The sequence below is a fragment of the Helicoverpa zea genome, chromosome 5 (genome assembly GCF_022581195.2).
Source record: "Helicoverpa zea isolate HzStark_Cry1AcR chromosome 5, ilHelZeax1.1, whole genome shotgun sequence".
In the NCBI taxonomy this organism is placed as follows: Eukaryota; Metazoa; Arthropoda; class Insecta; order Lepidoptera; family Noctuidae; genus Helicoverpa; species Helicoverpa zea.
The window spans coordinates 7,704,898-7,722,275 of record NC_061456.1 but is presented as its reverse complement, the minus strand read 5'-3'; the positions used below and the strand labels follow the sequence as shown (position 1 = coordinate 7,722,275).

At 35.1% G+C, this 17,378-nt stretch overlaps 1 protein-coding gene across 2 annotated transcripts in view; it reads right to left on the bottom strand.

Moving 5' to 3' along the window:
* Nucleotides 1-3,435: 3,435 nt before the first annotated feature.
* LOC124630383 overlaps nt 3,436-17,378 on the bottom strand; it is a 45,982-nt gene continuing 32,039 nt past the window's right edge. For both annotated transcript variants that reach the window (XM_047164264.1, XM_047164263.1), the window contains exons 4-7: nt 15,431-15,566; nt 8,018-8,151; nt 5,500-5,917; nt 3,436-4,525 (exon numbers count right to left, since the gene is read on the bottom strand). In XM_047164264.1, coding sequence (XP_047020220.1) covers nt 4,458-4,525; nt 5,500-5,917; nt 8,018-8,151; nt 15,431-15,566 — 756 coding nt within the window. In that variant the 3' untranslated portion in view covers nt 3,436-4,457. The remainder of the gene's footprint in view (nt 4,526-5,499; nt 5,918-8,017; nt 8,152-15,430; nt 15,567-17,378) is intronic.

Below are 17,378 nucleotides of genomic sequence, written 5' to 3'. Positions count from 1 at the left end.
GTCATTCCCGCATGATAAACTGTATACAGCTTGGAATCAGGCTTACGTTTCTGCACTAGCACTGAAATAGCCTATTCTGTGTATAAATCTTTTGTTGCCGCATTAAACATTTCCTGAAAATTCTGCTCTGGATGGAATTATCACTTCAGGCTTTAAATAACATATTTTTGAATGATGTTATACCGTCTCTTCATAGCTCTATCTTTCCAAAAAATCCATTAATTTTCATATTTCAATTTGATATTTTATATTGATCCTAGCTAAGCAGGAGATTATTATGACCTACTGAAAAACTATTAGGAAGCAGGTAAAGAAAAAAATATATTTGTAATTTACTAATATTCTGCTGAGGCAATTCAGGTAATTTAGCATTTGTTGACTCAAAAACTATTTCATATGTAATTTAAATTAGACTACGGGACTTTTTTACTCTTCCGTCTCACCACAGAAGCAGTTTCTTTCAAATTAGTATCGCCTGAGCTACAGTAAGTATCAGTGTTATAGAGCGCTAGTATCGTTCTCTTCAAATTTGCTGCAGCTGACATGGACGCAAATGCTTCCCTGGTCGGTATTGATACAAAGATGATGAGTATTTAGCCACACATGGCTGTCAGCACAAACATGAGGTCAGAGCAAACAAGTCCTTGTTGACTGTGGGTCGCGTGCGGCCGTCGCGTGTCATCGACGTCGATGCCGCATCACTCATACTTTACAATGCATACTGACGGAAAACTGACAATATTTCATGTCAAACCTCGCAAACCTTGTTCCAACTGATATTATCTTTGCGTTTTTGAATCAATGGTTCATTCTATTGAAAACGCAATTGTTATCTCTGTTGTTTTTTTCTCTCGATACAGATTTGATACCCTGTTTTTATTTTTTTTGGAAAAAAGATACCGAACAACTCGTTAACGGTGAAACTTTCTTTGGTGTCGCAATTGAAAAAATAAAGATAAGTAAAAGGGTGGAATTCAGAGTTGTTGTTTATGTTTCAGACAATTTGGGAATAAGATGAAAATATCAAGGTAAGTGGGTAGCACATCTATACTAATATTATAAAGAGGAAAACTTTGTTTGTTTGTTTGGTTGTAATGGATAAACTCAAAAACTACTCGACCGATTTTAAATATTCTTTCACCATTAGAAAGCTATATTATCTGCGAGTAACATAGGCTATATTTTATTCCGGTGCGAGCAGTAGCTCCCAGGGGACGCGAGTGAAACCGCGGGAAAACGGCTAGTATTATATATATTAAGTGACCATGAGAACACATATCAGACTGACATAAAGTAGGTACCTACATAAGTATGTAGATACCCGTGTAATGAGAATCGGCTGTGTTCTTCAACTTTTCTCGAAATAAAATTTTGTTTGTTGAGTGGGTAGCGACCTATTTATTATTATTCTTCGATTATTAGAACAAGAAGTGTTTTCCACTCAACTTCATTCAAAAATAGAGAAATTAATTTCCTGAAATATATAAAGTGAACAACAATATTATTAATCCTATTACGCTATCGTCGAGAATAGATCCTTTGCTACATTCATAAACATGGGTATTATCTATGTGAAAATTGTTAAGTATTTCCTAATGCTTACAAATATTCATAGCTCAGTGAAGCTACAAAGGCTCGAAAAGGATAAAAATGCGAACCGATTTACGTAAAGAACAAATTCTCAGCGAAACACGGATTAATTCATTTCTCTGAGGGATTTCCTTTCAGTTTAAAGAGAGCACTCGCCCTTGAATAGGCATCGAGTGGGCACTGAGGTCGGCTTAAGTGATGAAGACTTAATTTGGGAACTCAGTACCTAAATAAATAAACAATATTCGTTATTAAATTCGTCCAATAATAATTTTGAAACGTTTAATTTATTGTGTTTGAAGTCGGCGAACAATACAATTGAATAAATTGTTTCAATTAAATACATGTTTATTAACAAGGCGGTTAATGATTGTGAATAATTTTAGAAGAATAGGTGCTAATGATAGTATCATGCCGACACATTTTTGATAGTCAGGTGTAATGTAGGAAACATTCTAACAAGAATAAAAATAACAACAGAGCAGTTACTCGTTATAGAGCTAGTAGGTAACATTTTCGCTACGATGCTTTATTACGCACCCATTATTTCGGAATATACCTACTCTTAAACTGCCATTCACGAGTGTTTCTCCGAGGCTGTCCAAAACACGGCCGCAGCTATCACAAACAAACTTCAACTTTCCTTTTAAGACCGACTGTGGATTTATTTAAACTTTCACTGAATTAACATCCCTTTATTTTCTAAGTCCATAATTTTCACACAACCCTACTCCTACCGTAATCTGTTTAACTTGTGAACTCACGTTGTTATTACTAAAGCATTATAATTTATGAATTTTTCATTCGATTTCGCCGTAAGACCGTTTCTATTGAGTTCAAAGTTAGTTAGGGGTCACGAGCGCCGTCGTCAATTCACAAAAGTTTCATTTTCACGAAACTGGGGGAATAATCAATAGGCAGGCAAAAAGGGATTCTGTGGGCCGTGATGGATTTGGTCCAATCAATGCAACTGGGTAAATGAAAAGATCCGAGCGACTAACGAAGAGTCCAGACAATAGTGTCGGCCGAAGCCTTAGAACGGGGTAACTGATTGTTATTGGTTTAGCAATAGCGCCACACGCCGGTTGCTGACATTGGTAAATACTGGAAAATAAATTGTTGGTTTTGTTGCGGGTAAGCTCACCCTGCCCGGGGGCGGTCATGTAATAAGTATATGCTTGTATCGGAATTACCCGAATGTTTGTAAATGGATTTTCCGGCGGTTACATTACCACAATACCTAATAAAAATAAAAGTACATTTCGAGCTATAAATACAACGTTAATATGCTTCGTATTACAAACAAAGTACGTTTAATCCATCATTCTGTCAATAACAAACGTGCAGAGAAAAGTTTGTTATTCTGTTATCTTTACTAAGAATCTCTGTGTTCATACCTTTGCGAATTAAAGTAGGTACAACTAATACATCGCGCTTGATTCCAAGCTGAATAATCCATTTTCTCCGACAATAACTGCTCAATAAATGATTTTCTACATAAGGATAATGGCTGGATTTTCTACTGTTTATTGTGGACTCAATCTCCTACTATGATTGATTGAGGCTTAGGTGGAACTCTTCCAAGGGGAAATTACATCGTTATTCTGCCTAAATACTAGCGTGGACGAAAATTATCGTTATCAATATCGCCTCAATCTTACGTTATTTGTTTGATGTACGAACATGTGTGCAAACATACACATCTTACCTACTTTTTGCCTTAATTAAGGAAAACAGAACTTTCCGAAAATATATTTAATTAATCTACGACTTACCAAACCTTAAAACCAGATTACACGTGGGGCCTGTCTTCATGCTTAAAAACAAAGAAATAAAAACTATCTGTTAGACAAATCCAACATATTCCTTTATTCTATTCATTCATATTCATTTACATAGTTTTTAGACAGTATTACTATTTATTTACAAATATTTAGTAACAGATAGCTAATCTTATTGACACGTCCGAAATTTAAATTTCTTTAAAAAGTGATAGTAATCTCCATTTTCATAAATAATGGAGATTTTCGATAAAATTATTATATTTTTAACAATAAAACGGTAGAGATTTCAGTAGAAAACAATTTTATATACAGAGAACAGAACCACATGACATGTATCTCCCTCGCTTTAATCTTTACTCATCAGTCTTTGTCAAGGGTAAAAAATATGCCCCAACTTATAATGAAATTAAATTTTCTTTATAATTAATATACCGTTGATACTTTGTAAGTATGGAAGATAAGTTTCACATAGGTATTACATAGTTCGAAACAGATTTTCTATTATAAGTAATTTTAATTATTAGCTATCACATTATTATTTACAAATAGTTTTAGTCCGTGACAGCGGAAACGTTTTACGTCTTGAAGATAATTTTATTAAAACACCAGATTTTTTCTATTCACAGTATGATAATATTTACAGGTAAAAACGTCTTGTCTTGGTTTTGATAAATAACTAAACGTTGAGATGTGTCATCAAAACCATTAATATAAAATATAATTTAGGTATAGTAAGGTAACAGTTGGCTTTTCTTATTTAAGACAACTTCTACTATAATTCATCATTTAATTCATCTAATCTTATCTTCAGATTAATTCAGTTTATTAAATCTATGTTTGGCCTGTTCGACCTATGACTAAGGGGAATATGAACAAATATTATAATTTTAAACATAACATAAAACACATGATAGTCACATCACTATCTTTGGATACTTACTTGGAAGTCATCATGGTTTAATGAAATAATAAATTCATGAAATAGGATATGTTCAATGAATTTGTACATAATGAGAGATTGTACACGAAGAGCGATTACTTAAAAATAATTTTGTACTTAATTAATATGATTTGTTGAACGAACTACCGGACGCTGTACAACAGCGGGATAAGGGTGGTGACTATTCGATAAAGACTACGGCATGTTGAATCTGAAACAAAATAATTATATTATTAAAACAGTTATTTTAATACAACAGAACATGCTTAAATATATAAGTATATGCCCCAATGTAGTCTGTAATAATAGTTCGAAATTTTCCTAAACTAATATTTGAATAACAATCATAACTACAAAAAAGTTTTTGAGTAAATGCTAATGATACCTAATACTTCTGTTTGTAATAATGAATACATTAAAAGTTGTTATATTTATGTGACTATTGAATTCAAGCCTAATGACGCACGTTTCATACTTTGTAACTCTTAATTTTTTCAAACATGTCTAAAATTAATTACACAAAAACTAACTAAACCCATTTGTACAATAAGTACGTGTGTTTAAAAATAAATTGAAAAATGCTTAATGCCCTATTTATAGCCTTGCCAACGGCAAACGGGGTCGAACCGAGTTCTAAACCGCATTACTGGACAATGCACGGGTATTCATAGTCCTTCCGTAGCAAAGTAGACGACCTTTGTATTCTATTTCTAAAATACATCACGTTTCGATGTTAATACAAACGACACTAAGCTCGGATTAAGTGGTTTTAAAATTTTAATGACGTAGATACTGGAATTTTATTTTTATCCGGTTACTATCCCTACCTACTATACATTATTTTCTTGTTACATAATCTTTACTAATGTTTATTGAACTATCTTACTAGATAGGTAGGTATCCACCAAAAGTTATATTTATCACACTAAACCTCCCTATTTTATTATTACTGGAAGACATAGCATTGAAATATTTTCAATGTTGAACCAAGAATGTTTAAACTTTAAACTACATGACAAAAACAAAATCACAATAAAATCTAAGAACTAAAAAAAAACAATTTTTGGAATTACCCTCATTAGTAAAAACGGAATAACCAAGATGACCAGAATACGGATGTAGTGTTTAATCCGGGCGCTATTTCGCGAGCCGGAGTCGCTATACACAAGTATCGATTGCACTTACCTACTGCGCTATTACGGACGCCGAGCACGGACGCAACCTCTGGTTGCTCCATATCGAAAATTAGTTCGGCGCGTGCCGCGTACAGGTTGTATATGCTCGCTATGCAGGTCAGCCGGAGACTGCCACGCTCGAACGCCTCGTTCCGAACCACGAAAGACACCTCCCCCACCGAAGGCAGCCTGTTATCTGGACCCGTCCTCTCGAACGCCGGCTTCAGGCTCTCCTTCGAAGGCCTCCTTATCTCCTCTTTATGCAGATTTATGTACGACTCGTCTAAATACTGTATGTTTCCTTCGTCGTGAAATATATTGAAATTCACATCGTCGTCTGGCATCTCCGTTGTCGTGGTCTCAGCCTTCGGCGGCGGATCCCATTTGAACCACGGCGGCAATTCGTGGAAGAAAGATTCCATGTCGATCTGCGGAAGATACAATGTAATATAATTCTGGGACGCATACAGTTGAGCGGAAAATATTGCGGATATTACACGGCTCCACGGTAGATAAAGGAAGCTTATATAGCTGTGAGCTGTTTTGTGATTAATGAACTCGCCTACGCAGCGGGCAGTGACGGCGGCAAAAACAACGCTGGCGTCAAAGTGAAGTGAGTAGGAACTGGTCCATTGTTCGGCCTGGACACGGCAGACCCCTGTCTGTAGCTGTCCGCTGGACGATGATCAAACGCATTTTTTTAACGTCACTTTCAATGTAATACCTGACAGAGAAATACTTGCTTTGCTCACCGGAAAATTTATAGTAATAAATACCTGAAGGCAATTTGACGTGTTGTTAATTTAAATAACGTATCACATTGTTGAACAAATAAAAAATGCGTTTGAAGTTTTTTTTTCAATTCAACAATACCGAAAATAGAGATATTCAAGAGTGGATTTGAATTCCGGAATATTTTTTGTAGAACTTCATTACGTGTTTCATAATCATAAAATATGAAGATAGAAATAACTATCGCGACATCGACTGAAGTGTCGAAAAAAGATTCAGAGTTTTTATATCAGTGAAGAAAGCGGTAAACTGTAATTTGAGGTTTTAATGCAGTCGCGGCGGTCGGCAGTTGCAGTCGGCAGCTTGCATTCAAAACGTACCTTTATTATTATATTTGCACACCTCAAAAATGAGTAAGGTAATAGTAATGAGATGATACTAAACTTTGTAATAAATGTGCCCCTGTGATCCCAGTCGCAAGATGGTGCTTCGAGCTAAGTGCTCCTTGTAGCTCTGAAGCGTGGCCTTCATTTTAGTTAAACTAGCAATTTCCCACATTATCAAACAAGAATTTCCTCAATATTATACCTAGTTCCTTGTCTATGCCAATGTGATAATTGCGTACGAATTTTGTTTTTTTTTTTTTTAAACGAGTGCTTCAAATGATAAAATGTAGTCAAATCTTAACACAAATTTTATTGTTTTGTTTTAAATTTTCAATGGTGAGGTGGTTCATTATGGAGCAGCAGAAAAAAACCTACGTATCTTTGGCACAATTAAATTCAAAGAGCAAGTTCACTATGGGTGTAGAGAAAAAATGCACAACTGGCTGCATGTGCGTATTATCCACATGAGAGAAACTATTTTAATAAAGTCTCTTTTTTCGGCCTTTTAATTCACACTTTTATAGCAGGTAACACAGTGATGGAGGCACAATATAAATTGCTGCCTTTGATGTTAAATCAAATTATTTGGCGATAAAAGAACCGCCTACGAGCATTGCCTTCCATCCATATTAATAAAACATCGATCTACTGACCCATCTGAGTTATTATTACAACACGGTACTTAAGTTATCTTTGACTTCAGCCGCTATCTACCGCCAGAATTAATATTGATTTTAACATCAAACATCAAGAAGTTACCGTTACACAAAACAATACAGGTGGATGGTTTTATTGCCTTCTCAGCTTCCCAAAACGTAATTGTTAGCATTTAATTTTCTCAACCTAGTTTAATTAAAACAAAGGAAAGTGGCAATTTATTCAAAAGTGGCTCTACGATCACTCCGAATCCTACAGTTTCGTAGTCTGCTCAGGGAAATAGGTCACTTCCATGCCCGCGTCATTCTATCTCCTGAACGGATCGTTCTTAAGTTTCGTTTACACTACAAATAATTAACTAACTATCGGAATCTAACGGTATAGATTACCTTCTTAAACAATAGCAAGGAATAAGTTGGCAGCGTTAGCTAACACAACGGTCAGACAGTGGATCATTTTCTTTGAAGTAGCCTTTCGTTCTCTACATAAAACATAAATTCGGAGGTAGGTATATTGTTTTATGTCTACCCTTGTACATTAATGTAATATCTCTCTAAGTCGCTTTTGAGCAAAATCAGCTTGAAGGACATTATTTTTACACAATCCATCATGCGCCCCGTGAAGTGGGACTCCATATAAAAACATCAATCACAATACGAAATGCCCTCGGCGTGGGAGTCTCGAAGGAATTACTTAAAGTAATTCTTCTTGTGGAGAAGGATATTAATTAAATTATATGTACTTTATTCTCACCTCTCGTCCATTTAGTGCGAAGGTCAGGTTGGCTGGTGGATGGCCGGGCGGCGAGGCGCACGTTGCTCGCAGCGTGGACCCCACGCCGTACCATGACCGGTCCGATACCAGCTTAGGTCCCCACTCAGGAGCCTCTGCACATTAAGAAAAATTACATTTAACAAAGCCTTCTTCATGCTTTTCCTTACTGGTAAACTTTTTAAATATCTTCCTAAATGGTGAAGCACATCATAATAAATATCGTAGCCTTAATCGGTTTTGAGAACATTAAGTTTATCACGTAACTATACTTTTATGTAAAGTTTGAGGTTTATTATCGTTCAGTAGGTTATGTAAGTGGGTGATTAACGTGGGTGGTCTATGTAGTCTATTAAAAAACCTGCCAAAAAGTTAAGTTCAGGTTCGGTTAATATATCGAAATTATTCAGTTTGCTTTTGAAGGTACAAATGGTTCAGAATAATGAGGAGAATATCCATAATTTGCGGAGGCAGCTATTTATACTGTATAATGAAAATTTCGAATTAATATTCAATTTAGCATCTTGTATGCTCAATACAAGCGCGGTGTGTAAGCTCAGTAAACGACCAAATTAGCAACCTCGGGCTCAGCCAAACTCGGAGGAGCTGCCTGCATGCATTATGTAAGCCGAATGGCTTTCTGTCGAATACAGGTCTCTCTCATAGTACCATAACAAAAGCTCCCGGCCAGCTTGTATCCAGCCTCACAAGTAGTGACAAGCCAGCCTCTATGTGCCACTATTAAGCTTTATTGACTAAGAAAATGTGCCGCAGCTGGAAAGATTCCAACACCAGCTTATCTTGTACGACATGGTATGACAATATTAGCATACCGTTTCATAAAACTGAAATGCCATTTAAGAGGATAGTTTTACACTTATATTTTTAAACGTTTTACCTACCTATATTTAAGGTAAGTTAGATTTTTCTCAATTCGACAATTCGTTGGAAATTCGACAAGGGTCATTATCAATTCGCGAAAATGTTGGTGTTGTACTGTTTGCGAACGCACTCACCGCAGAGTCACGTCGTTACACTAATTAGTACGTACATGGTTAAATTTTTTAATGAACGAGGTTACTTTACATGTCAAGCGGTTGCCGGCGCTTGACATTCAACTATAGGCAACTAACCACTCCGCTGGCATTTTGATAACTGTAACATTTTGCTAATTATCTCTTCATCGTGGTTAACATTATACAGTTTTGGGTGACTCTGGAGAATTGCGCGTCTATGCTACGTTCATAGACATTACGTTCATAGAATGAGGAAAGATGATGTGCTAGTCTGGTTTCGACAAAAACATGGAATTCCCTTTATAACCCACGTTAGGGGAACACTCAAAAGCTTTCATGCCGTAGTTTGTGTAATGCCTGCAAAGGTTTAGCTCGCAGGTCACATTGCTAGTTTATACACCTATATACCTAGAAATATGGCAAATTGAATGGTAATTTTATGTTAATACTCTATTAAAACTCAAAGTGATTTGCATTATTTGATATTTACATATTTTATCATCGTGTGTAAACATTTAGGTAAATGAGGGAACAAGAAAAACTTTACCAGTGTTATTTATGTTCAGTCATACTGGCTGTTAACGGGTTAATAGGTAAAAATACACAACTTCAGCAATACTAGCTGGAAGTTTCCAAAAAGTATTTACTCGGCCGTGATAAATAAAGGTTATGATTAAATAAACTGTAGGTGTACTTTGTTCAGAGCTATCACATTAATACAGGCAGCTGTGTTTATGGCACGTTTGTTTACTCCCCTTTGTGGGTCATGCCGTGCGTTCCAGATAGGAAAAAAATCAAGGCGCTTACAATCAAATCTCTTTATATCAAGGGATTTGTTTTACTTTATCAAACCTCCCCACAGCGTATAAATAAATACCAACGAACGCTCCGGGAATACGTGATGTATTTAATCTCACCGTAATTATAAGGATGTGCGTAGGATATACCTACTCGCAACTATCACGTACCTATCCGGTTAACTTCGTTTCTCACATTATACCTACGGGGAACATTCAAAATGCGCCTCTCAGATCTCAAGAATCCTTTGAAGCTAATTAATCCGTACAGCGGAATCACGGCACACAAATGAGCTCGTCAGGCGTAATTCATGGCGGAGAATCACGTCATGACGGAACAGGTAAAGCCCTATAATTTAGAGGGGTACGCGAATGTAGTAAGTCACAGCGTTATGGAGCCCAAGGGCTCTATTACACGATGAGGAAATACTAAGTTTCGTGTTTCGTTACGAAGCCAATGTCTATAAAATATTATGGCGATGATCTTAGGAATTGCAATAAAACAAAATGAAGACACAAAGTTTACGCCGCGTTGGTTCAAAATGAAATGTTATTTCTACAATCTGTTGTGAAAACTTCTCAGAGCTTTACGTGGTTTTTCTATTTAATCTGCTATAACAAGCAAAGCGCTCAAATTGGATAAAAAAATCAATCTGCCGTAGTTTTATTTCTATCGTATTTACTTAAAATGAAATGTATTAACAGATCGCTGTATGTATTTTTACAGTTCTGTTGCTTGAGTTATTGCATTTTTGCATGAAAACATAATATTTCAGTGGGAATAGGAGACTGATTTGCCTTTAAAGTGTTTCGTTTTTATGCTGTCTTAAAATAGTGAATGCTAACAGTTATTGACTACGTCTCAATTAAGATAACTGTTCAGTGATTCTTTATTCCAGCCTATTTAGGTACAACCTACATTCTTGGGTAAACACACCACTATTCTTAGTACGTGCAAGCAAACTATGTTGACTGAGCTTTAAGCCAATTATGCCAAAACCTTTCGCCCACTTGTTATACGTACCCGCGTAGGAACGGATTATGCGTGTTAAGTGTGCGTGTCACGTCAACGCAATACTCCCAGTCAAGACTGCTGATAAGACCAGTAAAACTTTTAATAAACGGTTTTCAAACGAGATATAAAGGGTCAGGCCCCAATAAAAAGAATATGTGACAATGAAGAACGGAAAAATGGAAAGGAAAAATGTTAGAAGACTTGCAAATTAACTTTATTGGATTTTTTGCATGTCTGCGTAGAATTTAGTGACGCAAAATTGTTTCTTAATTGAAGGTGTAAGATGGAAAATCTGAAGCCAATTAAGCTGAATCATAACCTAGATTCTGAGGATGAAATAAATTCCATCGAAAGAATGATGTAAAAGTAAAGTGACATACCTATAAGTATATAATATTTCAATTTAATCGATAGGCCTACATTGATTCCGAATAAGCCACTTTTTACCAGGAAGCTTAAACCTACTCCCAAATCCTTCACTGAAAACAGACGTGATGTTATGACAACCAACAGTAGTTCCAGGTTAATCTTCAATAATGGAAATATTGTTAGTGACTGGTTGAAGTACCAAGTTGGATAATTGTCGCGTGACCCTGAACAGTAGCAGCCCCGTTCCAAATGAAATCGGTAAACAACTGAGCGTCGACGACATTTTAGTATAGATGTAAATACCGATAACGAGGTTTACGGAACAATTTGTTCGGTTTTAAATAAACTGCTTCGGTAATTAGCTAATGAAGCCCGTGCATATTTGACGGTTATGGATGTTGATCGATAGTAGGTCTTTTGGAGTTTAGCATAAGCAATATTGGTAGCTAGCTGTTTCCTACAGTGTCATTGGTATTTTGTACATAAATGAAAATGAAATGGAAAAAAAATTGGTACTAAAAGTAGGCGTGTGAATTTTCTAAACATAGATTCCACAAAACAAGCATTCAAAAAAGACACATTTCATTTCATGTCTGAGAATAAAAACGTTTATTTCATTTTATGAAAAGAAAATTTAATTAGAGTAACATTCTAGTAACAAGCTAATTCATAGAAGTACGCATACCTACTCTATTTCTCTCTATTCACCTTTCTGTTAAATTAGTCCATCCTTTGAAACAGAAAATTACAGTTCATTTAAAATTTGCACGTATTTTCTGTCCTGTAACTGTGACTGAAAAGGACTGGATTCCATATATACTGGAACCAACATATGTAGGTACTTTATGTACTCACTATCTCATAGAATTTCAATGAAAAAGAGATACAAATATCGATCTTTAATAATTTGGTTCTTAGAATGAACATCAAAATAAGTCTGTGCGTATAATGTAATAATCAATCAATTCATATTAATCCTTCAAGTATTGAAATACTCTTTAACCCCCTGCATGAATGTCAATTTGTGCGCGGATCCACGCGAGACACAATTGATATTCTATTGTTCTCTTATTAACTTCATAAAAAACACAAAATCTACTATAAATCGCATGAAATTAAACATTAATCGTATCACAAACTTCTTGCACAAACCACTTGTATTCAAAGTCTCCAGTAAGATGTAAACGAAGTCAAAGCTTCAGATGTTACTGATAATAAGGTCCAACAGATATCGTTCCGGATTTAGCATCGCGGTGTACCACTCAGCAGTCACAGCTTTTACTTAGTAATTAATTCTACGAACTACTGCAACGATTCGGTTACCTGAAGTCTAGTCAATATGCATGAAAGTGGATCAGGAAAGTCATGTTAACTGACAACATGACATTGCCATGAATGGATAGATACTGAGGAATAAAATCATCAATTGATTGACTGTGCCTACGCTAAATAAGCGAATTAAGCTGTAAATTAAAGATGCCTTTTAAAATTAGCTCTTATACTTGGTGCTGAAACAATTAAAATAGAACAATGGAGGAGGACATAAGGACTTGTCAACGTACAAACAACATGTAAACAACATTTTATCATGCGTACGTAAATATGTTATCGGTTAATAGTTCAATTGATTTAGGAATTGCATTGAACATGTACTAAACGCTTCGAAATTAGCCAATTAAGTAAATAATAATCCAAATGGAACATGGAAGTCCTATTCCATTTGAGATAGCAGTCTGGCGAACGGAAACATAGCCATTTAATTGCAGACAAACGGAGAAATAATCTGATTAAGATTAAACTATCATCCGATTTATCTGCTACGTGTGGTGAGTCTAATTATAATACAGAGCACCTGGTAACAATAATGTACTGAGATATTCCATCTATGTAGTAGCTTCGGTGACAGGTATTGATTCTCCATAAAGAGTCATAATGCTGCAATTTTTACTGCATAAACTAAACGATAAAAGGAAGACATATAAGACATGATAGGATGACATATAAACTCCAAGTTTCAATCACGTTAGCGTATTAAAGTATGATGATGATGTGCTTCCTACGACATTATATATTACTGATGCGATTCCACCGTAGGTTAATTTAATACTATACATATACGTGCAAGCAAGGGAAGACTGCCAACTGACTGACTTATTAAAACTGAATCAGCTATTCAAATCAGATTATTAAAACTTGACATTGTACCAACTTAAAACGTTTTTCTAACTCCTACGGAGCTATATAAAGCAACCGAGCTAATGATACATTCAAAATGAATGCCAAATTAAAACTAAAGTTCAGAGTAAGTTATTAGGTTTGCGAACAACAAACTATAGAAATATGATCGGGCCAAACTTTATGGCTAATCTGAAAACTTTGGCTATATTATTACCTTGTAAGTTGGTGAAGTTCGCTTTAATGTCTAGACTATAACTGAGTATTTTTGTTTGGGTACCGTGTTGGTAATGTTGTTCAATGTTCTGGAACAACGTTAACTCGCTGGAGAGCATCTTTAGCGATGTCCGTCCGGCTCTCGACCCAATTTACTGTCACAAGGTAAAGGTTTTTTGTCCCATTACTGGCGAATAAGAGCTAAACCTAGGCCATTTGTACAAAAGTACATTTTTATTTAAGGAAAATTGCTTGTATTGTTACTGAAGTACACATGAATCCTCATAACTTTCCCATGCCTATACATATTGGAAATAGCTATTTTTGTAAAAACTAATCACCACCTATTCCCGACTTGAAACAGAACCACATGTCTAAGATCTCAATATGAAGATAAGTTATATCTAGGTAAATATAAAACTTCTTTGTTGACAAAGAGTGTCATGGGTATGGCTCCTCGAATCTACAACCATCTACCAAAAATGATAAAAGAGCTACCATTAAGAAGATTCAAAAACACACTCAAAAATTTACTTATTAAAAAATGCTATTACTCTGTATCCGATTTAATTAATGATAACTCAATTTAGTTTACAGTATTATTGTTCTTAGGTTAAATTAATATAGTTATAAGTGATACCTAGATTATAGTTTTTTATAGTATAAGTCTTATTTTTTGCATGCCATTTAGGCAGAATGTACATGGGTCAAATAAAATTGTAACACCTAATTATAAAATTACCTACATTTTATGCAAATAAATAAATCTATTCTATTCTATTCATGTTGTTTTGTCCTGAGTGCTATTTAAACCGACATATTTCCCAAGTGAAAATTAATTTGAGATTCCAATGTCATTATATATTGCCTTCAATAATTGGCCAAGTTATGGTAATCCTAATCCCACGCCAATTGCTGGCCGGCCACTGCATTAATATTCCTAAAATATGATAATTTTGGTTATTTCCACCCAAATGATAACTTTCAGATTGAAATGGAATTTGTTCAGGAATATTTTTGGGTTTGGGAAAAAGTATGATTTTAACCGAGAATTTTGTTAATCATTGGTAAATTGGCATTGTAACTCGCCAAATACGAAAACTGACTATTATAATTGAGACACAATATACCTCTAGATCCACGTCAATTTTCTAAACTTCCATCAATAAAACGTAAAGCCAAAATCCTACAGCTAAATGCTATGTTGTAATGACTTTCATTTTTGTCTCAAAGAGCGCTCCCAAATAACTACACCCACGCTGTTTGCTGTGATAATGAGAAATGATTTGATTTCACTAAATCTGGCTTCGATCCCCCGGACTTTCCGATACGGGAATTGTCGTCATCATTCACTTAGATACTGTAGTTACAGCTATTGTTATCTTATTATTCTGATTATTTTGTTATTATTATGATAGATAAACCCAAATTAACGTCATAGCGGCTATATCATGGTGTAATATCATGGAATGTATGTATATTTCACAAGGAAAAATGTAATTACAAATTCGTTAACTGTAATGTGTTTAATTGTCATTAGGTATCTATTGTAATTAATAAGATAGTGTAAACCTATATCTTTCATTGTAATTAAAATTCTTAGTAATGGAAATAAATTGCAGCAGGATAAGCTCTATGTGAAGGAAATACATATTAAGGAAATCCATATCAAAAACTTTTCAATAATTTTCCAAATAAATTGAAATATTCTATTGCTTATTCGAGTATTTTTTTAGGTATGAAATTAAAACCGGTTTCAAATTATCCTATATTACAATATTTGTATATATATATATATGATACTTACCAACGACTTCTAAGGGTGCTGATCGTATTTCTGTATGGAAGGTAGGCGCGTCGGCCGACACCTCGCATCGGAACCGCCCCGCCATCGCCGGCGTCGCTTGCTGTAACACCACCCGCCGGGCGCCTGAACGAGATATCTGTTGAACAAAAAAAAAATCTAATTAGCTTTAGTCTAGGTATGTATTTTAAGTCTCTTAACCGTTAGGGACACCACACAGCCCGCAAAGTTTTCTTACAACGCTTGAAACTCTAGCCGAGAATGTGCGTATAAGAGCATACGCTCGGTATTTCTGCACGCAACCAAAATCCATCATTGTAAAAGAGCTGTAAGGATGAATTGCCCTCCACCGGTCTCCACGCCCGTTCGTTTAAATCTAGGTTTTGATTGGTTTTATACATGTATTTAACAATTCTACCATCTAAATCCGCTGCAAATAACAACGTTTTATTTTTAGCTATCTTGATCAAAGCATGGATTAATACCGTACATGTATCTAAAATAAACGTAAACATCGCTTTGGCTGGGGCTTCGGCAGACATATGACGATATCGATACCGAAAAAATAAGGCCACAAATATTATTTATTATATTATCAAACGAATTGACCATGTTTTTGTAAGATTGATTAAAAATAAAAGCTTAGCCCACTTTGCAAGCGCTAATATTTTCATTTATTATTGCTTGTATATGTCTTGATTAATACATCATTAATCACAATTAATTTGAGTGCACATAATGAGATGTACTAAATACGGGTGAAATACATTCGGCAAATATATAGGCACGGCTTTAATATGTTGGTAATATTAATAATTTGTCATTCAAATAAATAGAAAACAACATTTAAATAAACTCGTGACTTTCCCGACGTAAATGTGCTAAAATAATAAATAGTTTGCATAAACAACACCTCATTTAAATTATTAAGTAGGACGGCCATTTATTCAATGTTATTTTTCCATCCTATAATCACGGAGCTGATTTACTATGGCTCCCATGAAATATAACACTATAACGTGTCACATTACTCAGTGGAAACCATGGTTTAGCCACGCCTTATTACGGCTGCCATAAACTTTACTACAACATTCAATATCGATTTTATAAACGTTTAAAAAGCACCCTTCCAAGGCTAAGTACCCGAAATACTACAATTTGTAAATAATTTATAGTGCCACAAATTAAGATTAATGTTGCTTGATATTGGAGGGCATCCGAAATAAATATTTCGGAGCAAATAAAAATACGAACTATTGACATGCATGAATGAATGAGGTATCGTTTATAGTGTAAGCTGTTCTACTTGGAATTGAAAAAAGTATAACAGAAAGGCGGTTAGTACAGTTTCAATAGTACCTACAACGATTACTTGCATGACTTACTAGAACTGTTATTGGAGTTAATCGAGTCAGTGGCTCGGTAGATTGGCACAAAAATTTCATACATTCTTGGAAGTGCCGTCCCTACATTCCCGTAGTGGTTGAGAGGAAGGTGAATGCAGAAAATCTAGCTTTGAGTAAACCCATTCCTTTTGTATCACACAGAACAAGATTAAACATTGAATAAACCACATGTTCGTAGCCGATTTACCCTCATATCTATACCTATAAAACATTCGAGTGATATTTATTCTTTCATCTTAATTGGTACAGATTTAAACATGATTGAATAGAAGCATAAGTAAGATGGAAAATCTCAGCTTTGTAAATTAGTGAGAAAAGAAAAACTCAAAGCTTTTTTCTATACCTTCCATTTATCTTGCAGACGTTTAACGATGAGGGCGAATAATAAATATCTTACAGGGAAACTGTTTCTCTTTGTCACTCAAGTATTTTATATCTGTAGGGCCCATCTAGTCCTGAGATAACATGTCTAATTCGTCCTTTTCAATTTCAAAACCACGTGGTCCGTCTGATGAAAGATAAGGCGCAGTTTGTTTGAATCCAAC